At 49.0% G+C, this 24,820-nt stretch overlaps 1 protein-coding gene and 1 long non-coding RNA gene across 2 annotated transcripts in view; one reads left to right on the forward strand and one right to left on the reverse strand.

Moving 5' to 3' along the window:
* The window catches only part of USP32 (ubiquitin specific peptidase 32), a 203,920-nt gene extending 201,346 nt beyond the window's left edge, over window positions 1-2,574 (forward strand). The window contains exon 34 of the mRNA XM_027518831.1: window positions 342-2,574. Coding sequence (XP_027374632.1) covers window positions 342-515 — 174 coding nt within the window. The 3' untranslated portion in view covers window positions 516-2,574. The remainder of the gene's footprint in view (window positions 1-341) is intronic.
* LOC113878027 lies at window positions 948-5,545 on the reverse strand. Its single transcript, XR_003506889.1, has 3 exons — window positions 5,218-5,545; window positions 2,623-2,722; window positions 948-1,216 (listed from the first exon to the last, which is right to left on the reverse strand). It is a non-coding gene; the product is annotated as an uncharacterized LOC113878027 (long non-coding RNA).
* Window positions 5,546-24,820: the final 19,275 nt, after the last annotated feature.

Below are 24,820 nucleotides of genomic sequence, written 5' to 3' on the forward strand. Positions count from 1 at the left end.
TAGGGGCAGGTATGAGAAAGCCAAAATATTAAGCTGATTGGAAGCGATCAGTTTTAGTCATGAAAGAGGGTTGGTCCTCCCTTCCCTGGTGAGGATGTAGAGTCAGCGTGTGTGCTGTGTGCTTAGTCGCTCAGTTGTGTCTTGAACTGGGGCCCGCCGGGCTCGTCTGTCCATGGGGATTCTCCAGGCAAGAATACTGGAGTGAGTTGCATTCCCTCCTCCAGGGGATCTTCCCTACCAGGGATTTAACCCAGATTTCCCACATTGCAGGCAGATTATTTACCGTCTGAGCCACCAGGGAAGCCCAGCTTTTTTGTTAAAGACTTTTCTTGCTCCTCCAGGAACTTCACCCTGATGAAATTGACACCGACTCTGCCTACATTCTTTTCTATGAGCAGCAGGGGATAGACTATGCACAATTTCTGCCAAAGATCGATGGCAAAAAGATGGCAGACACAAGCAGCATGGACGAAGACTTCGAGTCTGATTACAAAAAGTACTGCGTGTTACAGTGAAGCTACCACTCTGGCTGCTGGGTAGACTGGTGATGAGGGAGATGGCTCCCTGTAGCTGACATTTGGCAAAAGCATCGCTGAAAGGCAAGCTCAATGTGTACTTATTTTATCCTGTGACCCTGAAGCACAAAACTTAAAAAAACTCTAATTAAAATAGCAGTTAACATACCAGTAGTAATAATTTTGTTTGGAAGTGTTTCACGTAAGCTCCCTGGTAGAGAGCTTTCAGGCAGAGCCCACCACTAGCCTGTAAACTAAAGGGTTTGGCACCAGCCACCTGGGACCAAATAAGAACTAAATTGTGCTTGTCCAGACACGAACAACCCTGTAGCGAATATAGTTTACCAATAATCATAACAGAATACTACGAATCTCCTTGGAGTCAAAGTAAAACAAAAAATTGTAGTGTTGTCTGGGGACGACATGATATGCTACCTCCTTTTTCCTGAAGTTTTATTCCATTGTAGCGACTGACACGATGGAGAAAGCGAGATCATGAAGGCGTGTGAAGGATTCTTACAGCATGGACACAGATTTTTCAATTTACGTTTTAAGGCATTTCCCCACCCTTTCTATATCTTCATTGCTTTTTGTTTCTGTTGTTGTGTCATTGTAGTGGAGACATGTATAAGTGGTCAGTCTGAAAGGGAGGCTCTCTTAAGAGCTGCGTGCCTTCTCCCCAGGGCCTTGGTTGGGAGACCCTGTAGGAAAAAAAAAAACATCGTGGGAGATCCAGCTAAAATAGCCCTCCAGATAGAGGCAGCTTGCACTGAGGGTACTTCAAGTGCCCTCAAAAACGTTCCCCCCCACTGCTGAGGGTGGGAGGGGAGTGGCGGCCGACATCGACACCATCCTTCCACGCACTGATGCGCAGTGTCTGAGAGGGGACGGGGCCACAAAGCTAGATGGTGTTTTGCAGTTAGTGGTTGTTTGTTCTTTGTTTCTTTGTTTTGCACTTTAAAAAAAGAATACGTGCAAATGAGCTTTGCAGAACTTGTTCATATTTGATGGCTGTAAGGGCTATAAATTAACTTGATGGGGGTATTTTCCCCTATCATATTAAATTTAAAAACAAAATACATCCCAAACGTTGATAATGTATAAGTATTTTTAATGCAGTTGGGGGATTTAGGAAGTAAACTTTTTGTTTGCATCTCCATTTGCTTTTTTTTTAAATAGTTCTGGTCATCAAAAGTTATGTTTCTTTGCTTACTTCATTTTATCCTCCAATAATTCAAGACTGGAACAAAAATATAAATGTTATTTATTTCAGGCAACATTTTTTTTCTGTGTTGTTTCTAAATATATATTCACGGTAAATATTTCACTTTTTTTATTCATCTGGACCCTGGAAGTTGATTCTCATTAATTGTCAGATTCCATTACCCTTCCCTCCTCATAGATAGTAGGTACCAATGTAATTAAGCATTTGTGTTTTGATACCTAAGGTCAATTACTAACCAATTCTCAGAGCATTTAGAAAGGTAAATGGCTGAGTTGAAAGCCTATTCAGAAGAAGAATATAATTGCAAGTAGGAAGGGTTGGCCTAAATGCTATAATATAATGAAGTCAGACAAAACGCAGACTTTAGAGTTTCATGATTTTCAGTGTATAAAATCTGTCCATTCCTAACTGGACAAGTCCCATGAAAAAGTGGAAGATTTTAAATAATTTCCTTACAGATGTTTTATTTAAGCAGGTAGCACAATCTACTAATGTTGTTTGATCTGTGTTTGTTACATTGGTTGTAATTAATTTTTTTAATTCATGACTAGCAGAAAATTTATTAAATTAACTAACTACATTCACCTTGTAAATTACTGTATAAAACTTGTTGACAATGCACTGACTTTAGAAAGATGTTAATGTACATAAATAGAGTGTAAATAAAATAGTGTTGATGTACTGAAATATGAACTGTATAAAAAAGTATTGGTAATTGTATATGGAGTGTACCTGTTTCTCTGTAACTATTATCCAAACAAATTAAATACTGTGGATGCATCTATGTGCTCTTTTTCCTCTATACAAGTAAACACAAAAATGTCAAATTCTTTAGCCTTCCTCTCTGTGACCCTGTTTTAATTCTCCTATTTGAATACCTACCTGACTTACAGAGTTGGAGGTTCCATCTCTGAGAGAATGGAAGGTATGTTGAATGTAGAACAAGGTACTTGCAGCGACCAGATAAATTTGCTTCACATCCCTGTTAGGAAATTGTTTGGAAGACATTGAAAGTGTTCAGGAGAAGAGTAGCTTGCTCATTTGAAACTGAGAATTGAAGGAGTTTTTGCAATAGTTTTCATGCAGATTAAGGAATAAAGTGAAGAAGAGATGCACTTCTTACACAATGCCTGGAGATGATCCTTAGTTTATAGAGGACACTGAGAAACCAGGGATATATCCCAGGTTGTCATTCCAAGATGTCTCCAGGGAGACCATTCACAGTGTTAAGAAGAGTTGAAGATTTAGAGTTATGGAACCTTCACATTCAGTCCTGTTTATTTACTTTTAAAATCATAATACCTGCCTCTTGGGCTCATTTTTAGGAAATGAGGTATACAAATGCCTGACACAGTTTCTTGATAAGTGCTCAGTGAATGTGAAATCCTACCCCCATGAGATTCAGTCCTATTTGACAAGGAGATTTATGTATTCGCTTATTACGCTGACACTCAAAGAATTTCATATCTCTCTGCTTACATTCTCCAAAACACAGGAACAAAACATTAAAAATGTATAGAATGAAACATGTTGAATCAGCAGCAGTCGGAGCTTGTTTAAGGAAACAAATAAACAGAAAAAAGATCCAAAATGAAGCACCACTTCTAAAGTGCAGTCTGTGTCTCTGGCTTTTTAAATGACCGCCTTGAATATCTTCATCCTTATATCTCAAGCATTGTTCCTGGCACACAGGAAGTCAGTTATATATAAAATAATGTTTTACTGAAAAAATAAGAATAAGGGACAACTTTGGAAAGAAACAGCATAGAAAGGCGGATGGGTGTTTGACTTCTAGTTCTGAATGGCCCTGTAAATTGAGAGTGGTCATCAGCCTCCCAGCCCCTCTGGCTAAGGCAATTCAACATGGAATCTCTCTTCCACTTGGTGGCATTGCTCACTTCATTGTATATACCATTGAACAGGAGCAAGTGGATGCATTGGCTTATTTTCCATAACTGTTCTAAAGGTTAAATAAGAATTTTAATAGGCTACAGCCAGAACGTGCAGCTTAGGGAACAAAGATCCCAGCTTTCCTCGATGACGTATCACCAGGTAGGTTCCTTAGTATTGAAATCACAAGGTCAGAAATGTACCTACCTCATGGAGAAGGAAATGGCAATCCACTCCAGTATTCTTGCCTGGAGAATCCCATGGACAGAGAAGCCTGGTGGGCTACAGTCCATGGGGTCACAAAAGTCAGATACGACTTAGTGACTGAAGCACCACCACCACCAGTAACAGCTTGCAGACAAGCACATCCAATAATACTGATCTAAGGTCCTTCTGAATTTCAACGCTCCACACAGTCCTTCCTTTGAGAAGGAAAAAAACCTTACTCTTCTTAGTCCTCTCACTACATTATTACTATATCAGCATATTTAAATACTTTATTGAAATATGACTGAAATAAACTACACATATTTAAAGTGGACAGTCTGAGCAGTTTTGACATACACATACCCAGGAAAGCTTCTGGAGTAGGAAATGGCAACCCACTCCAGTATTCTTGCCTGGGAAATACGACAGGTAGAGAAACCTGGTGGGCTACAGTCCACAGGGCTGCAAAGAGTCGGAGACGACAGAGCACATGACCACAGGAAAGCATCACATCAATCAAGATGGTGAGCAACCAGTCATTCCTGAAAGTGTCATCCTATTTTGTTGTAATCCTTGCTTCTTGCCCACTTTGCTCCTAGACAACCACTAATCTACTTCCTGCCACTATAGATTAGTTCACATTTTCCAGAATTTAAATAGAATCATAGAGCATGTTCTTTTTTGTGTGTAATCTGGCTTCTTTCATTATGATTTTGAGTTCATCCATATTGCAACATTTATCAGTAGTTGATTTCCATTTTATTTTTGAGAACTATTCTGTTGTAGAATTCCACCATCATTTGTTTATCTCTTCACCTGTTAATGGATATTTTCGTTGTTTACAATTTTTGGCTATTAAAATACACAGAATGCTGTAAAAAAAAAAAAAAAAATGTACCTACCTCAGCGATGAGAGACCCATACAAGATGGTGCAATAAAAAGAGGCTGCCAGGCTTCCCTAGTGGTCTAATGGTTAAGAATCCACCTGCCAAGGCAGGGGACATGGGTTTGATCCCTGGTTCGGGAAGATCCCACAGGCTTCGGCGCAACTAAGCCCTCATGCCTGGAGCCCATGCTCCACAAGAGAAGTCACCACAATGAGAAGCCTGCACACCTCGATGAAGAGTAGCCCTTGCTCACCTCAACTAGAGAAAGCCCTCAGGCTGCCACAGGGCAGCCAAAAGTTAATCTTTAAAAAACAATGAGAAAAACGCTGCCTTTAGATTTCGTAGCAGTGGAAAGCAAGGTAATAAATACTGCAGTCGTTGCACCTTCAGAGGCCCATAGGGGCTAGGTTGGGAGCAGAGTGTCAGAGAAGCTGGTCCCGCCGTGGAGAAGGGAACAATGGGGACTGGTGAGTTCTAGGGCACCCATCCTACCTGAGGCTGCATTTGATTGTTGCCATGAAGGAATGCGGGCCCCAGCGTTTCCAAACCTCTTCCACCCCACAGAGAAGCCAGAAACCCAGGTATTTATACAGAACATCCAATTTAGAAATGTTGGCAGGGCCTTGTTTTGTTAATTTTTAAACATTGTACTGTCTAAGTAAAAGTTATTTGCAAGCCAGATACTAGCCACTGGTTTTATGCCCTCTGGTGAGTAGAAAGCCTTGGAGTCCATTATCAGGGTCAGATTCTGCCTCTTGCCGTATTACAACTATGCACTACAACAAGTTATTAATTTTTGTTTTTTTCATTCCAAGTGTGTTTATGTCTTCTCTCTTTTATTCTTTTTTTAACTTTTATCTTATATTGGTGTACAGCCAGTTAACAATGTTGTGATGGTTTCAGGTCGACAGCAGAGGGACTCAGCCACACATATACATGTATCCATTCTCCTCCAACGGACTGGTTCCAAATTGGGAAACAAGTACTTCAAGGCTGTATAGTGTCACCCTGCTTATTTAATGTATATGCAGAGTACATCATGCGAAATGCCGGACATCCAGCACAAGCTGGAATCAGATTGCAGGGAGAAATATCAATAACCTCAGATATGCAGATGACACCACCCTTAGGCCAGAAAGTGAAGAGAAACAAGAGCCTCTTGATGAAAGTGAAAGAGGGGAGAAAAACCTGGCTTAAAAGTCAACATTAGGAAAACAAAGATCATGGCATCCAGTCCCATCACTTGATTGCAAATAGATGGGGAAACAGTGGAAACAGTGACAGACTTTATTTTCTTGGGCTCCAAAATCACTGCAGATGGTGACTGCAGCCATGAAATTAAAAGACGCTTGCTCCTTGGAAGAAAAGCTATAACAAACCTAGACAGCATATTAAAAAGCAGAGACAGTACTTTGACAACTAATGTCCATCTAGTCAAAACTATGGTTTTTCCAGTAGTCATGTATGGATGTGAGAGTTGGGCCATAAAGAAGGCTAAACACCGAAGAATTGATGCCTTTGAACTGTGATGTTGGAGAAGACTCTTGAGAGTCCCTTAGATTGCAAGATCACACCAGTCAATCCTAAAGGAAATTAACCCTGAATATTCATTGGAAGGACTGATGCTGAAGCTGAAGCTCCAATACTTTGACCACCTGATGCAAAAAGCCAACTCATTAGAAGAGACCCTGATGCTAGGAAAGATTGAAGGCAGGAGGAGAAGGGGCGACAGAGGATGAGATAGTTGGATGGCATCACCAACTCAGTGGACATGAGTTTGAGCAAACTTCAGGAGCTGGTGATGGACAGGGAAGCCTGGCGTGCAGTCCATGGGGTCGAAAAGAGTCGGACATGACTGAGCGACTGAACTAAACTGATTCTCCCCCCAAACTCCCCTCTCATTCAAGCTGCCACATAACCTTGAGCAGAGTTCCATGTCCTATAACAGTAAGTCCTAAAACAAGTCCTTCACACCCTCAGATTTCTCATGCCCAATGAGAATACCACTTCAAAATGTTATTAGAAGGAATAAATAATGAATGTAAATAGGCACAGGCCCTGACACCTATTGGGTAACCAAATCACAGTATTCTTTCCCCACTTAGAGCAGCAGAATGCAGGTATACCATAACTAATACTGGGATCAAACTCATTACCAGTCAAGAAGCATACGACATAGGAGTGCATGTACAGAGCTCTGCGCTCGGTTCTCTAGGGGCAGCTGTTCCTAATCTGTCAATTCAAGAGCACCATCAAAATCAGCTAGGAATTGGGCCTCCCTGGTGGCTCAGTGGTAAAGAATCCCCCTGCCAATTCAAAAGACGGGTTTGATCCCTGGTCTAGGAAGATCCCACATGTGGCAGAGCAACTAAGTCCATGCACCACAATTACTGAGCCTGTGCTCTAGAGCCCAAATGCCACACGCCCTAGAGCCTGTCCTCTGCAACAAGAGGAGCCCCAGTGATGAGAAGGCTATGCCCTGCAACTAGAGTGTAGCCCTCTTCTCCAAAGCTGGAGACAAGCCTGCCCAGCAACAAAGACCCAGCACAGCCAAAAAAAAAAAAAAAAAATCAACTAGGAGTTTGTTAAACCTGCTGTTTCCAGAGTTCCACCCACGTTGTCATGTAATATCTGTGCTCTCTGCCTGTTGACACCCAGATTTATGAGATCATCTCCTTCCACGCAGTCCAAATCTCCACATTTTAGTAAGTTCTCAGGGGAGATTCTTTTGCAACCGGTTGGCACTGTCCTGCAGACTGGTCATTTGTGGAAACCACCTCTTCAGAGAATGACTCAACTTCCAGTCTAATTAGGGAAGGATGGTATGCTCATGCACACGAGTAAGGGGGATTGGTAGATATAATTGTCCCGGATGAAGTGCTGACCAAGGACGGTAGACAGTAGCTGTTGGCAGAGTACTTAAGGAAAATCATATAGGAAGAGGGAGTGAGCTATGCCATGAAGCAAAACCAGGATTTTCTCTTTTTTTTTTTTTTTTCCAACTTTTTATTTTGTATTGGGATATAGCTGATTATACCCCAATTATAAGAAAGCCTTCCTCAGCAATCAATGCAAAGAAAAGGAGGAAAACGATAGCATGGGAAAGACTAGAGATCTCTTGAAGAAAATTAGAGATACCAAGGTAATATTTCATGCAAAGATGGGCACAATAAAGGACAGAAACAGTATGGACCTAATAGAAGCCGAAGATATTAAGAAGAGGTGGCAAAAATACACAGAAGAACTGTACAAAAGAGATCTTCATGACCCAGATAACCACGATGGTGTGATCACTCACCTAGAGCCAGACATCCTGGAATGTGAAGTCAAGTGGGCCTTAGGAAGCATCACTACGAACAAAGCTAGTGGAGGTGATGGAATTCCAGTTGACCTATTTCAAATCCTAAAAGATGATGCTGTGAAAGTGCTGCACTCATTATGCCAGCAAATCTGGAAAACCTAGCAGTGGCCACGGGACTGGAAAAGGTCAGTTTTCATCACAGTCCCAAAGAAAGGCAATGCCAAAGAAAGCTCAAACTACCATACAATTGCACTCATCTCACACACTAGCAGGAAAACATCTATTTCTTCCTTATTGACTATGCCAAAGCCTTTGACTGTGTGGATCACAATAAACTGGAAAATTCTGAAAGAGATGGGAATACCAGACCACCTGACCTGCCTCTTGAGAAACCTGTATATAGGTCAGCAAGCAACAGTTAGAACTGGACATGGAACAACAGACTGGTTCCAAATAGGAAAAGGAGTACATCAAGGTTGTATATTGTTACCCTACTTATTTAACTTATATGCAGAGTACATCATGAGAAACGCTGGGCTGGAAGAAACACAAGCTGGAATCAAGATTGCCAGGAGAAAGATCAATAACCTCAGATATGCAGATGACACCACCCTTATGGCAGAAAATGAAGAACTAAAGAGCCTCTTGATGAAAGTGAAAGAGGAGAGTGAAAAAGTTGGCTTAAAGCTCAACATTCAGAAAACTTAAGATCATGGCATCCAGTCCCATCACTTGATTGCAAATAGATGGGGAAACAGTGGCTGACTTTATTTTTCTGGGCTCCAAAATCACTGCAGATGGTGATTGCAGCCATGAAATTAAAAGACGCTTATTCCTTGGAAGGAAAGTTATGACCAACCTAGACAGCATATTAAAAAGCAGAGACATCGCTTTGTCAACAAAGGTCTGTCTAGTCAAGGCTATGGTTTTTCCTGTGGTCATGTATGGATGTGAGAGTTGGACTATAAAGAAAGCTGAGCGCCAAAGAATTGATGCTTTTGAACTGTGGTGTTGGAGAAGACTCTTGAGAGTCCCTTGGACTGCAAGGAGATCCAACCAGTCCATCCTAAAGGAGATCAGTCCTGGGTGTTCATTGCAAGGACTGATGTTGAAGCTGAAACTCCAATACTTTGGCCACCTGATGTGAAAAGCTGCTTCATTTGAAAAGACCCTGATGCTGGGAAAGATTGAGGGCAGGAGGAGAAGGGGACGACAGAGGATGAGATGGTTGGATGGCATCACCAACTCAGTGGACATGGGTTTGGGTGGACTCCGTGAGTTGGTGATGGACAGGGAGGCCTGGCATGCTGTGGCTCATGGGGTCGCAAAAAGTCAGACATGACTGAACGACTGAACTGAGTGAAGGTGCATGGGAAGCATAGTAGATGATAACAATCAGGAGAAACCGTGTTGTAAAGGCCTGCTTATTTAACTTCTATGCAGAGTACATCATGAGAAACGCTGGGCTGGAAGAAGCACAAGCTGGAATCAAAGATTGCCGGGAGAAATATCAATAACCTCAGATATGCAGATGATACCACCCTTATGGCAGAAAGTGAAGAGGAACTCAAAAGCCTCTTGATGAGAGTGAAAGAGGAGAGTGAAAAAGTTGGCTTAAAGCTCAACATTCAGAAAACTAAGATCATGGCATCCAGTCCCATCACTTCATGGGAAATAGATGTGGAAACAGTGGAAACAGTGTCAGACTTTATCTTTTTGGGCTCCAAAATCACTGCAGATGGTGACTGAAGCCATGAAATTAAAAGACGCTTACTCCTTGGAAGAAAAGTTATGACCAACCTAGATAGCATATTGAAAAGCAGAGACATTACTTTGCCAACAAAGGTCCATCTAGTCAAGGCTATGGTTTTTCCTGTGGTCATGTATGGATGTGAGAGTTGGACTGTGAAGAAAGCTGAACGCCGAAGAATTGATGCTTTTGAACTGTGGTGTTGGAGAAGACTCTTGAGAGTCCCTTGGACTACAAGGAGATCCAACCAGTCCATTTTTTTTTTTTTCCAACCAGTCCATTCTAAAGGAGATCAGCCCTGGGATTTCTTTGGAAGGACTGATGCTAAAGCTGAAACTCCAGTACTTTGGCCACCTCATGTGAAGAGTTGACTCATTGGAAAAGACTCTGATGCTGGGAGGGATTGGGGGCAGGAGGAGAAGGGGATGACAGAGGATGAGATGGCTGGATGGCATCACCGACTCGATGGACGTGAATCTGAGTGAACTCCGGGAGTTGGTGATGGACAGGGAGGCCTGGCGTGCTGTGATTCATGGGGTTGCAGAGTCGGACACGACTGAGCGACTGAACTGAACTGAAAGGACTTGGAGGGTCAGACCAGTTCTTATGGAAGTATTTCACATTGCCAAATATGCTGGTGTGGTTGCAAAACATGGTTTTCACTACATACACATCAATCTGAGATCGTTTAAACAAATTTGTTCTTGCTGTAACAACTTTCTCTCTTTCAAATACACAGTCACTTCTGCCGAAAATTCTCTTGGTGCTGAACTTTGGACTTTACCTCAAGCCCAAGAGGAATGCAGATGGAAACCAGGCTTCAAGAATTTCACAGAGGGGAAAAAAAGGAACCAGGCAGGAGGTGGAGGGAAACAGGAGAATTGTGGAAAGGGAGAAGGAATGCATGCCAGAGGGAAGAGCCTGCTCAGTGTGGCTGGGAGAACAGAGGCAAGGAGGATCGAGAGGTGGGGGGAGGGGCTGGTGGCGGCACCTAAAACCTTTGGGGGCAGGCATCTGCAGTTCTTCATAGAAGGATCCTCCGCCCTGGTGCCTAAGCCCAGCCCTCACTGGGGTTATAGAGAGGAGGGCTTCATGTTGAACCTTGGCGGGGAGCGTCCCCAGGGTGGATCAGGAGACACCTGTCGTCAGCAGGGCAGCTCTGGCCCCTAGGCCAGGCCCATCGCCCTCACTGACACCACAGAGAACAACATTGCTCTGCTTCCTACAGGACTGTGTGACTCAGGTGGGTCCCTCAACTCCTCTGGCCTCAGTTTCTTTGTGAATCATGAAGGGTTTGCCCGAGGTCAGTAGTTCTTTAGCTTTTATTTTGAAACAACACTGGGGCAGAACCCTTCCAGCCAACTGCATTTTACCTGCAGGCTGTATATATCGCTGAAGTAGGTGAGGTTGGAGGTCCTCAGGTGGAAGTGACGGTCCAGGATAGGGTACGGCTTGAGCAGCTTTTGAGAGCTCTGGATCAGGTGTTCCGCAAGGCCTCTTGGATACTAAAGCATTCAGGAAGTCCGTCACGGGGAATTCCCTGGCAGTCCAGAGGCTTGGACTGGTTTGTTCACTGCCTCAGCCCTGGGTTCAATCCCTGGTCAGGGAACTGTGCAAGCCAGACTGCACAGCCAGAAAAAGGAAAGGAAGAAAGAAAACCGATCATGATGCAGAGCTGATCCCCAGAGAATGGTCCCCAGCAACAGTGCTGTCAAACCCAAGTTCCGGAGCCTGGCCCTGAGGCTACACAAACCGAAACATTGGAGTTTGGAGCAGAGAGAGAGTTCAGTCGCTCAGTCGTGTCTGATTCTTTGCAACCCCATGGACTGCAGCACGCCAGGCCTCCCTGTCCATCAGCAACTCCTGGAGCTTACTCAAACTCATGTCCATCGAGTCAGTGATGCCATCCAACCATCTCTTCTCTTGTCGTCCCCTTCTTCTCCCGCCTTCAACCTTTCCCAGCATCGGGGTCTTTTCCAATGAGTCAGTTCTTTGCATCAGGTGGCCAAAGTATTGGAGTTTCAGCTTCAGCATCAGTCCTTCCAGTGAATATTCAGGACTGATTTCCTTTTGGAGCAGAGAAAGTTTTATTGATAGGGTGGCAACCGAGAAGATGGAAGGGTAGATTTGTCTCAGATCCACTTTACTGGCCGGCCTGGGCCTAAGGTTTTTAGGGATAAAAAGGAGGGGGTTTCAGGGTGAGTGATCATCTTGTATCAGTCCTCTGATTGGTGCCTGGTGAGGGAGCATGGTGAAGTTTCATAAGAAAACACCAACCACCTGGTTCCAAGCAGCCGGGGTCTTCGTGCTTGTGGTCAGCATGGAGTCCTTCCTCCACCGGATGTGGGTCTTAGTTTTTGCAGAACAGCTCCAAGGTATGAGTCAGATTTTCATGAATAATTGTGACTCTGTATGTGCTCAGTTGTGTCTGACTCTGCAGCCCCTGGACTGAAGCCGCCATGCTCCTCTGTCCATGGGATTCTCCAGGCAAGAATACTGGAGTGGGTTGCCATTTCCTGCTCCAGGAGATCTTCCTGACCCAGGGATCTAACCTGAGTCTCCTGCATCGGCAGGCGGATTCTTTACCACTGAGCCACCTGGGGATCCCATGTGTGATTAGGACTCAGTTTTATAGCTAACTATCATTTCCTGATCGCTTTTCCTTTGCTTCTGTGTTCCCTCACTTCCCTAATTAGTAACCGCTTGAATGTGCTCTTAAGAACTCAGGGAAGGCCTGAGACCACAGCCTTTTGCTATTGGGTTGGCCAAAAATTTCGTTTGGGTTTTTCTGTTACCTCAGCTTTTTGGCCAAGCCAACACAAACAAGAAATGAGGGGGTGGTGGGGGCGGGGCTGGGAGCATGGAGAATTCCCTGGAAGACCAGTGGTTAGGACTCTGAGCTTTCACTGAGGGCCTGGGTTCAATCCCTGGTTGGGGAGCTAAGGTGCCACAAGCCGCATGGCACAACCAAAAAAGAAAAAGAAACAGGGTGCTTTTGCACCCACGAGGGCCCCATAGGGTCCTGCTTGATTTCAACAGGAGAGCATTCTCATTTGTCTGCTGGAAATGACCATGCCAGCAGAGTGGGCCTTTCCAAAGCCATTTTGCTTCTCTTGGTACATCTGGGCAGGGAGAGAAAGCCAGCCAACCAGGGTGAAGGCCAGTCAGCTTCCCTCCCCTGCAGAGACCACTGGAGCAGGCTGGGGCAGGGCACCTATCGGGAGCCAGCCCCAGGGCCTTGGCCTCTCGTGCCACCTGGAGAACGTCCCAGCTACCACTCCCTGTTTGCAGAGCTCCCAGTGGCTTGGAGCTGCAAATAAACATCCTCTCACTTTGGGAGAGATGGGAAAGGGCGAGGACAGTTTATCACTCACCCATCAAATGTTTATTGAGTTCCTGCATGCGTGCATGCTCAGTCACTCAGTCGTGTCCCACTCTCTGCGACCCCAGGGACTATGGCCTACTGGGCTCCTCTCTCCATGGGATTCTCCAGGCAATAATACTGGAGTGGGTTGCCATTTCCCACTCTAAGCAATGTTCCTGACCCAGGGATTGAATCTGAGTCTCTTGCGTCTCCTGCATTGACAGGCAGATTCTTTACCACTGCGCCACCTGGGAAGCCCTATTAAGTACTTACTCTGTGGCATAAAAGATAGTCCTCTGCTTGGAATCAGGAGAGAAGTTGAGGAAAGCACTCAGCCATGGAATGGACACGTACTGTTTGCCAGACCCCAAGCTATGCCCTTTTCGTTCATTATTTATTGCTCACCGCAGCTCTGTTAGGGATGCACTATCATCTCTTTTTATAAATGAGGAACCACAATCAGTGAGATTACAGTATCATGACAATCACTGAATGAGAAACTGACCATGAACTGCTTTCACAGCCGATAACACTTATGCAAATACAAAGTATTATTGTTCTATAAGGAGGTAAGGAGAGGAAGTAGGTGTCCTATAAGAAACCCCTCTTCCTGGAAGATGGAAAACTCTCAGGAGCAAACAGCCACGCAGTGACTCTTGAGGGACACCGACGTTCTAGCTTTGTCCTCATCACCTCTGGTGGCCCAGGGACTTTAGGAGCCAGATGGAGGAAGGGGTGTAGAAGGGGAGGTGGGACCAGGGAAGGGGAAAGGATGGACTCTGGGGCGGGTCAAGGCCACGAGCTCCAAACTGGACTTCGGAGTGTCTGATAGGATCTTATCAGGGATTTAGCAGGGATGTGATGGTGTCAGAGGCAGGATGGGAAAGACCAGGATTGAGAGATCTGGTTTCAGGAAGGCAGCCGCCAGCCACGGAAGCCACGAGAATCCCATGTTCCCCACGGGCCCCCTGCCAGACGGGCTACCTGAGAGGCCAACCCACCGAGGACAATGCTTCCTCCTCCCTTCAGCTGAGGCCTTTTCCTTCCTGGCCTTTCCTGGGAAGAGAGGGAAAACAATCGAGCCTGACCGTTTACATCCAGGTATTTGCACCCACAAGCCTGGGCTTCTAAACCGAACACCACATGTCCATCTGGCCACTGCCGTGGGCCAATCGCGCAGCAGGCAGACTCTGCAGGTGCCTTCCATTCAATTCTGACTGCCAAGTCCCAGCGTGGCAGCCCATTGTCTTTCTCTCCAGGGTTTATGGGCCCAACTTTGGTTTTCTCATCTCTCCACTATGATGATAAAGACACGTCAAGCCTCAATCCAGAACTCATATATGTCAGGACTTCCCTGGTGGTCCAGTGGCTAAAACTCCATGCTCCCAATTCAGGGAGCCTGGGTTTGATCCCTGGTCAGGGAACTGGATCCCACATGCCACAACCAGGACCCAGCACAGCCAAATAAGTTAAAAAAAAAAAAAAAAAAATATATATATATATATATATATATATACACACACACAGAAAACTCATATACATCGAGAGAGAGAAAGAGAAGTGGAAAGAGAAAGCATGGCTAATTTGGACGCTGGGGATGTAAGCAGTGTAAATTTGGAGGGAAATCTCAATGCCCTAGCTGATTAGGAAAGAACTGTTAAAACCCGGGATCTGCTGTGCTGCCCAAGGAACATTCTGGAAGTGGCAGCGTGGTCACAGTGCCTGGAAAAGGCTTGGATGAAATGTTTCATCTAATGCTGTTTGCTGGTTAGTTTGTTGAGGAAACCATTTCCTTGTTTAGACCACAGAGCAGCCTCCTCCCATTCCCTGGAACTTGAACTGTCATCAAATTCCACATGGCAGCCTCTGTGACCTGGCTTCTGGGCTGGCTGTGGCTGGCCTGGCCAAAGAGGCCTTGGGCTCAATGACGTTCACACTCTGAATATGCAGGTTGCATTGGATCTTACTTTTCTTTTAAATTTTATTTATTTTTTTGGTCTCACTGAATCTTCATTGATGATCACGGGCTTTTTCTAGTTGCGGTGAGTGGGGGCTGCTCGTCAGCGGGGTGTGTGGACTTCTCATCACAGCGGCTTCTCTTGTTGCAGAGCACAGGCTCTAGGCACATGGGTTTCAGCAGTTGCCGCACAAGGAAGGGCTCAGTAGTTGTGGCTCCCGGACTCTAACGCACAGGCTCAGTAGTTGTGGTGCATGGGCTTAGTTGCTCCAGGGCATGTGGCATCTTCCCAGACCAAGGATTCAAACTGTGTGTCCTGCATTCCCTGTGCCACCAGGGAAGTCCTGGATCTTACCCTTACAGCTCTTTCCCACTCTCTGTCTACATACTGGTAGCAGCCTTCTGAGGGTAGCTGGATGCAGCCTTCTGAGGATATCTGGATGTGACTCGAACGAGTCCTTGTAGCGACTTCCCTGGTCTTCCAGCGGCTAAGACTCCTGGCTCCCAATGCAGGGGGCCCAGGTTTGGTCCCTGGTCAGGGAACTAGATCCCGCATGCTGCAACTAAAGATTCTACATGCCACAACTAAAAAGATACCACGTGCTACAGCTAAGACCCATTGAAGCCAAATAAATAAATATTGAAAACAAAACAGGGACTCCCCCGGTTGCCCAGTGGCTAAGACTGAGCTCTCAATGGTGGGACCCTGGGTTTGATCCCTCGTCGGGGAACTAGATCCCATAAACAAATAAAAACTAGGTATTTCAAAACACAGCAAAACAAAGCTAGTGCTTTCAGCCGCCACGTGGTATCCACTGAACAAGACCTCTTGGTTTTTCAGGTACTGCTCATCCAACACCAGGACAGCCTCTCCCAGGCCTCCCCTCACAGACGGGGCTGCCAGGATCAGAGCCCCCACTGGTCCCTTCTGTGTCACTAGATCCTTCCCAAAGCAGAGCTGTTTCCCCCTGCATTCGTGTTTGGGAATGTCTCACTGAAAACTCGAGGAGCTGTAGAACTGTAGACATTCTTTATTCAGAGCAGCAGGGCCGACACGCTGTAGTCTCTCCTGGCTGACCCAGCGGACACAGCCCTGTGTGCCAAAAGGCTTTTCGGGTGGTGTTTGTGTAGGCAGGGTGCCCCTGAGCAGGGCTACAAATGATCTCAGCAAAGTCACCATTTACAGAAGATGGGAGGAGAGTGAGAGAACATGGGGTGAGAGACTGACCACCTCCATCTTGGCTGACTGTTATTGCCCTCCAGGGTCAAAGCGCTCTTCCGGTTTTTCTAGGCCACTTCCGTTCCCGTTATGACCCCAGTGTGAATCTCAGAAGCTTACTGATAGATGCCACACTGAACTCCAAGTCCCTCCGAATCCTACAACTCAGAGGCTTCACTTGGACCCAGCAAGTCACACTCACTTGTCACACTTGTCACACCCAACGCCTCTCCCCTAAGAGAGGTTCCTCCCAGGAAACCGCTGGGGAGACCAGGACCCTCCCACCACCCTCCAACCAGTCCCAATGTGACTCAACACGCGACTGCATGTGAAGCCAGAGCTTAAACTAGACTGAAACCCCAATTTGACCTGCAGCCTCATGGAGCCTGGCCAGGCCTGCAGGACGGAGAGGCAGAGCATCTGAGGGGCTACAAATTGGGAACCGGTTTCACTGGGGAACAGCAGAAGCCAGGGATCGAGCACCTCTATGCCTGGGGCCCACATATGGAAACAGGTGCTCAAACTATAACAAAACCAGGCTGATTGTGTCAGTCACTGAAGGAAAGTCTGCATAAATAGAGCTCGGAAGACCAGGCTTATCTCTCAGGATTGCCCAATGGGCAAAGTAAATATTTAGTCCCAGCCCTGGAATGGTGCCTGCTAATTCCGTGCTATGCTATCATTTTTCCCTTTATTCACTCACCTGCCAACATTTGCTGCCAGTCCCACCCTGAATGGCCAACCCTGGCCTGGTATCACCATCCTCCAAGGGCTCAGACGGGATCCTCCCGTTGTCTTCCCGTAGGGCATGTTGTTGGAGAAGGTGGGCAGCAGAGACTAGGAAGGCTTCACTTTTAAGATGCCTTTTGGTTGCTGTGTGAACCTCATGAGATGCAAGCCACAAATGGGAGGGACAGAAAGAGCCTGCCAGATCTAGGGAACAGCACGTGTCCCCAAGTCTCTGGCCGGACTGGTGGTTTCCACACTCAAGCTTCCCTCTAGTGAGGATGCCCCAGAAGCACTGAGTTCAAGCAAGGACTGTAGGCTTTATGTGATATCTTTTGGAAACCCGTGAATGGACTTTTGGGCCAACCCAATAGATGGGGCGGCCACTCACTGGCTGGAAACGGTGAGCTTCTCTACTCGCCGAGCCTCGGTTTCCTTCGGAAAAGTGATGGTAAGAGGGGGCGCTTGAGGATCCAATTGTCTGGGTCCAAATCCTACTAGCCAGCCCCGGCTCCCTGTCTTTCACCTCTTTATCTGAAAGTGGAGAACATACCCATCTCAGAAGCTAAGCATTGAGATAGTACCTCAAATTCTTCCACCTGCATAAACATTGGCTGCTTTGATTATACTGTTGTTATTTGTGCACAGTTGGGAGCAGCAATCCCTGCCCCAGGGTCCTTCCCAGCAGATTGAGAGCCTACTGCGTGCTCTGTGCTATTTGGACGTTTGATGGCCCCAGAAAACCCAAGCAATTGCATGTGCAGGATGTTTACTGAGGTTCGCCTTGTGGCCCAACACGGAGCCAGGGATCCTAGAGAGAAAAGTGGGGTGGTCGTGCAGGCGCAATGCCGACCTCGACAGGCCACCGCCGAAAGCTCCTTGCGGGTCACCCTAAATGGGGCCCGCCCTTTATCCGCCCCCTCCCCACCCTCCCCACCCTTGACCAGTCAATGGCTGGGGATCTGCAGAGAGGAGTGTGACCTTGAGCAAAGAGGCCTCTCCTCCCTGGAGAGGCCAAAGGCTAAAGATGTCCGAACTCCGACAGCACCCAGAGCTGGGACACGCAGTTCCTAGAAGGGGCCACCCCAAGCCGCGCATCACTGTCCCCATGAGCAGGAAACAAAACAGATGAAAAACCCCACGGTCCTGAAGCAGTTGTTCTAGTGGGAGTTGAGGTTCTAAAGGTTGCTGTCAGGATGAAATGAGATAATAGGTGTAAAGTACCTTTCAAAGGGTTTTGCATAACAGAACAGGCTTGCAGACAGGGATAACGACAGACAGATAAACAGATGGGGAGATTGCCAGGTGAAAGGACGGCAAGGAAGAGCCTCTAATGTGAATGGATGGGACTCAGAGTGTCTGGATCCTTCTCTGCCTGCACCCCAGGCTGTGACGTGGACGGGCGTTCCAGGCCCAATGGGGTCCCGCGCTTCTTAAGCCTTTCCTCAGTTTGTAAATAAAACCCTGGCATCAGGTCCCGCTAGACCCCACCAGAGCCGGCAGCCTGGCGCGGCCTGAGGGCTCCCTTCCGCCAGAGGTGGCTGGAATGATGGGCGGGAGCCTGGCTGCAGGAAGGGAGTCCTGGCACGCGCTCTAGAGGGGGGCTCCGGCGGAGACCAGGGAGATAAAGAGATTTCCCTGGCACCAGCCTCTCCCGAGGGGGAGGAAATCGACCAGCAGAAGGGCAAGCTCCAACGCCCTCCAGGGCTGAGCCAGCTGCCCTCCCCTCAAGAGCCGGATGAAACAGTCAGGTCTTCAGGGAGGGGAAGCCCACTGATTAATCTGCTCCCAGTTACCAGGGCCGTGGGCCCCTGGAGGCAGAAGGAAGCTGGCAAGGAGACAGAAGGGGGGTGGTGTCAGCCTCTTTGTCCCTCTTTTTTTTTTTCCCTTTCTGTCTTGTCCCTCTTTTGTTCACCCTTTTCTCTTGGCCTCAGTTTCCCAGGTGGGACGAGGGAAGGGCCATCAGACCCAGTAAATCCAAATATGTGACACCCAGAGCAACATAAACACAGATAAACGACAGCGATAATATAAGAGTGAAGTGATGTAAAAGTCGCTCGGTTGTGTCCGACTCTTTGTGACCCCATGGACTACAGTCCATGGAATTCTCCAGATCAGAATACTGGAGTGGGTAGCTGCTTTCTTCTCCAGGGGATCTTCCTAACCCAGGGATCAAACCCTGGTCTCCCGCACTGCAGGTGGATTCTTTACCAGCTGAGCCGCCAGGGAAGCCCAATGTAAGGGTGCCCCATGCAATTTGGGAGGGAAAGGCTAAAATGTATTTGTTGTTTATCTGAAATTCACATCTGTCCGGCAACCCTAGGTGGCTGCAGACCTTGTGCTGGGGGAGGCCTGCAGCAAATCCGGATAGGAGAGGCGCCATGGCAGACAGCAGGGACAGAGCCTGAGCTGAAGAGAGAGATGTGTCAGAGGGCGGGCGTGTGGGCAAGTTCACAGCTCCTCGGGGAAGGACCGGAGGAAGGTGAAATGGGAAGCCAGTGCCCAGGCCCTCTCAGTCCCTCAGCAGGGAAGCAGACTGCCCTCTGACCTCACCCGACAAGGCAGGGACAGGAAGGAGAGCTTCGGGGCAGCCTGGACCTCCACTGGCCCCCTGGCTCCTCCTGATGATGGACTGAGTCCCCTAGTGACCCTGGCAATGCTGGGCAAAGGTGGGCTGGGAGGTCCGACTCTGTGAACTTTTCTGTGGATGAGTGAGATGGGGTGAGGGCTGGGGGATGCCCCTGAGTGTCTGAGCAGAGAGGCAGATACAGTGTGTGTGTGTGTGTGTGTGTGTGTGTGTGTGTGTGTGTGCGCGTGTGTGTGTGTGTGTGTGTGTGTGGTGTGAGGTGGAGGAGATCCTCCCTTAGGTAGGAGCAGCATGGGTCCCCCACCACACACCAGCTGCTGACCGCAGAGGTGAGCCAGTGCTTCTGTTCTTGGAATTCCAACTTGTGCCTGCCGTTCCCTACCTCCATCCCTGGAAGAAGCCAGTTTTCCCCCAACTGTAGGCCTTACCCATCCTTCAGTGCTCTCTCTCTCTAATAATAATAATAATAAACATAATAGAGACTTCCCTCGTGGTCCAGTGGCTGGGCCCCCACTCTCCTAATGCAGGGGGCCTGGGTTGGACCCCTAGTCAGGCAATAGATGCCACAAGCCACAACTAAGACTTTGCATGCTGCAAGTAAATAAAGAGGAAGAAAACACACACACACACATGATAATAACTACAAATTATTTAATACAGCCTCTTGTTATGATATCTTGTTTCATCTTTATAGCAACCCTAAGTGGTAAATGAGCTTCCCTGGTGGCTCAGTGGTAAAGAATTCGCCTACCAATGCAAGAGACAAGGGTTCCGTCCCTGGCTCAGGAAGATCCCCTGGAGGGCATGGCAACCCACTCCAGTATTCTTGCCTGGAAAATCCCATGGACTGAGGAGCCTGGCGGGCTGCAGTCCATGGGGTCGCAAAGAGTAAGATGTATTGACTTAACAATTAAAACAACCACCACAAAGGGATAAATACCATCCTTATCCCCATTTTACAGATGAGCAAACAGGCTCAGATGGTGACTTAAATGACCGAAGTCACCTCAGAGCTAGTCAGCAGGAGAGGGGAACCAAACCCAGGTCTGTGTGGCTCCGGGGTGCCTGCTCTAGGGTGTGTACCTGTGGTTTGTAGGCCTCGGCCCAGGAGTCTTGGGGGAAAGGCTCAGATGGGGCTTTTTCTCCCTGAATCATCCGTCCCTGGCACAGAGGAAATAATAGCGTTTATTGAAAGAAAAATCTTGTTCCCAAACGTATACCCAGTCTGTTCCCTGGCCCCGGCGCCTCACCCCGCCTTCCAGGCTCTGCAGGGCCGCACATGTTGTAGGAGTCCCGTCTCGGCTGGGACGAGGGCTCTGAGGAAGGAACTGGCTTGTGACTTGTCTGTCCCGTGGCTCCCTCCAAAGGAAGCCCCTCCCTGGGCGCAGGCGGGCCAGGAACATGTCCTTGGTCCCCAGAGGAGATAATGCCTTTGTCCCAGTTGAGATAAACAAACAGAGCGGCTAGAACTCGTGTAATGTAAGGTGCAGGAGCGCCCCGCCCGCAGTCACGGGTCTGGCCTCCCTCCCAAGGTCACCAGCAGGAGCCTGAGGACAGCTTCCATCCCACCCCACTTGGATCGAAGGGCCACGCTCAGCCCAGGCCCCGAGCAGGGAAACCACTCAGCTCCATTCCTGCGAGGTTACCAGCTTTCTGGCTTCTTCCCACCCCTCACCCACAGGGGAGCACGGGCCTCAGGGGCCAGCACAGCGCGGTCTCCAACGTGGCCTCCGTGCAGGCAGGCCTGGAGTTCTTTGAAAGGGCAGCCTTCACCTATGTCCCTTTCCACCTCCAGCACCCTTGACTTAGGGCCCCTGTAGACCCCTGGACCCTCCCCTTCCCCGCCGCCCCCACCTCCCTTACCCACTCCCAACACTATCCGAACAGAGCCTCAGGAAGCAGGGCCAGCAAGTGTGCAAACGGAGAGCCAAGATGGGGAAGTTTATTTTCTAAGAATCATCTAAATACACGGGGAGTATTTTTAGCCCCTGGCTCCCTCCCAGATGCCAAATCTAAACACGGGCCGGAGAGACAGCGCGTCAGGGACACCGAGTGGCGCGTGGAGACGGGGTGGGACAGGGTGCTGTAGGACCCTGCCCTGTCCAGGCCCAGAGGTTGGATGACTGTCAGGGAGAAGGCTGGCCACGGAGCCGAGGATGCAGAGAATGACCGCGGCCTCTGACAGGTGCCCTAACCCCGCCATGTGCCTCAGCACCCTCAGCCCACGTGTGACCGCAGTACAGCCTTAGACGATTGTCCTGGAGGCCGCGGTGGCTCCAGCAGGCATTCACTGAACATGCTGGGAGCCAGGGAACTAGAAGTCAGGTGGTGGCCCAGCCCTTCAGCCACGGAGCCTTCCCCAGGCTTAGCCAGCTGCAATGCAGTGTGTGTGTGTGTGTGTGTGTGTATACACATTGTTATGCCCAATGCAAGGACTCAGAAGCAATGAAAGTAGAGCTAGGGGCTCCTCGTCGCGCCCCCTCATCTCTGGGGGAGCTGTGTCAGGAGCCAGGCCAGACTGGAAAGACTGATGCCGAAGCTGAAGCTCCAGTATTTTGACCACCTGATGCAAAAAGCCGATTCACTGGAAAAGACCCTGATGCTGGGAGAGATTGAGGGTGGGAGAAGGGGCGACACAGGATGAGATGGTTGGATGGCATCACCAACTCAATGGATAAGAGTTTGAGCAAGCTCTGGGAGATAGTGAAGGACAGGAGCCTGATGTGCTGCAATCCATGGGCACAAGGAGCTTCAAACCCATTCTCTTGAGACGGGCTCTGCAGGGGTGGGGGCCGCTCTCAGGAATACACTGGCCCCTCTACCCCAGCCTCTGGGATGTGGGGCCAGTCCCGGGGGTGGGGCCGCCTGAGTGACCCGCCCGCAGTGACCTTGCTGTGAGTGGAGCATGGACGGCACCTGCTCTGGCCGCCAGATGCAGGCCCTGGACAAGCCGTGCCTGTTCCGGGCTCCGCTGGTCAGGTTCATTACTGTGGGGTCAGAGGGGCGGCAGGGGGTGGGGGGGGCGGTGGGGGGGGCGGTCGTGCGCCTTCAGCCAGGGGGGTGGTGGTTGGAGAGGCCTAGGCTCCCCTAGTCTCTGGCAGAGATCTGGGACTTACTGGTTCTGCTGCAGTGTTATTAGTTACCAAATGTTGCCTGGAGGGCAGGGATGGGGGTGGGGGGCGCTGGAGGGGAGAGGCAGTTCAGACTTCCAAGAGAGAGAGCGCCGAGCCTGGGAGGGACCAGGAAGAGGAGGGCATAGCTGAGATCTCAGATCCCCCCAGGCTGTATGGGAACCAAAGAGAACAGGTTTCAGTCCCTACACCCCCTGCTGACACAAGCTGCCTGCTGTTGCCATAGTGACGGCAATACCCACCCCTCCACCACCACCCCACGGCTGGCTGTGTGGTCACCAGTGAAGGGAGAGGGTGCTTATTCTTGGCCACAAAGGAGAAAAGGGACAGGGAGGCTGCTATGGAGGTGGGGAGGGGGCATAACCCTTCTCTGTCCCCCAGGCCTAGCTGGGGGTAGTCAGGGCCTCTGAGGGTTTCGAAGCCCGAGAAGGCTTAGAGGTCACCTCCTCCAACCAGCTCCGCTCCAGAGGGCAGCAGCAAGCCAGGGCTTCGAGTATCGGGTGCTGGAATCCCGTGTGTGCCAGCCGAGCTCCACGTCTTCCGTAGGTGTCACCCCCAGACCGGAAGCCTGTTACCAAGGCTGTTCCCATGATCTCAGGTGGCCTTGCCCTGCAGTGGTGGTTTGAAGTGGGGCTTGGCTTCCCAGCCGGAGGTTGAGACTGGGTGGTGGCAGTGAAAGCTCCAGATCCTAGCCACTAGGCCAGTGGTCAGGGAAGGGCCCTGGGCCTTCAACTTCGCAGAAAAGAATTCCCACAAAGACGGAAAGTAGTGAAGCCAGTAAAGTATTTATTAGGAGGCAAAAGTGTACAGTACGTGTGGATAGACACACAGGCAGCCTCAGAGGGAGAGTCCCTGAGTCTCGCCCTCATGACAGTTTAAATCACTCACAAGGGGCATTTCTTCCGGGTTTCCTTTGGCCGATCTTTTTGATTGACCTGGTTCACAGTCCATCTTTGATGTAGCTCAGGACCCTCTCATGTGTACACAAGCATCTTAGCCCAGATGGATTCTACCGCAAAGGACTATGGGTGGAGTATCCCTTGACATCACTCTGCTTTGACCTCCAAGGAGCCTTTCTGCAATTATGTGGTCGAGGAGGTCTCCTGACTTGCAGAATGAGAGATGTGGTCTGGGGAGGGCCCAGCTTCCTGCCTTGATTGTCCTGCTCTTCTTGTCTTGGAGATTCGGTCCACAGGGAATGAATCCACAGTCACTTTACCCCCGGGGGGCCCATCTACCTCCCACCTCACCTGCACCAACTGACCAGGCCCTGGCCCTGGCCCCAGGGCCCCTCTTCACCCAGTAAAGCCCGTTTTTGGCCTCTTCCTCTCGTCTCATGTTCCTCCAAAATCCACTCTCAAAATCTATCTCACGCTCTTCCAAAACTCCAGCCCTGCCCTGGGACCCCTCAACCCCTGGTTCCCGGGGCCTGGCCTGACTTGGGACCTGCCTCTCGGGTCCCAGAAAAGACCTTATTTCTTTCTCCCTGTTTTGTGGACTGTCCTCTCCACACCTGCTACCTCCTAGTCTTACTCCCTCCTTGGATTCCAGGAAGAGAAAAAAACCATTAGAAACTGCCAGGGGGGAGGGGAGCCTTTATTGACAGCTCAAGGGCCAAAGACCCTGGGGTTCACGTGTGACCCCTCAGCTCCTGGACACTGCAGCAGGCTCCTGACTGCCCCCACCCCTCCCCTGCACCCGACACACTGGGCCTCTCCCCTGCCCGTTCTGCGCTCTCTCTCCCCTCCCCTCCCTCCACTCCAGGCATGAATATTGCTGGCTTCCAGATGCCCCCCGCCCCCTTCAAGTCTTCCAGTGGGCGCCCCTACCGCTGAGGTCTTCCCTGACTACCTTCCCTTCCTGGTTCAGCTGCCTCCAGCAGTGTGTCTCTTTTATTTATAGTGTCTCCAGCGAGACTGTGAACTCCAGGACGACAGGCATTTCTGTCTTATTCCCTGCCATAACCCCAGTGCCTAGAACATAGATGCGCAAGAAATATTGAGGCAAAGCAATGAACTCCACCACCCACCCTGGACAGGCTGTGTGCACACACTCTGCCC

The sequence above is a fragment of the Bos indicus x Bos taurus genome, chromosome 19 (assembly GCF_003369695.1).
Source record: "Bos indicus x Bos taurus breed Angus x Brahman F1 hybrid chromosome 19, Bos_hybrid_MaternalHap_v2.0, whole genome shotgun sequence".
NCBI lineage: Eukaryota > Metazoa > Chordata > Mammalia > Artiodactyla > Bovidae > Bos > Bos indicus x Bos taurus.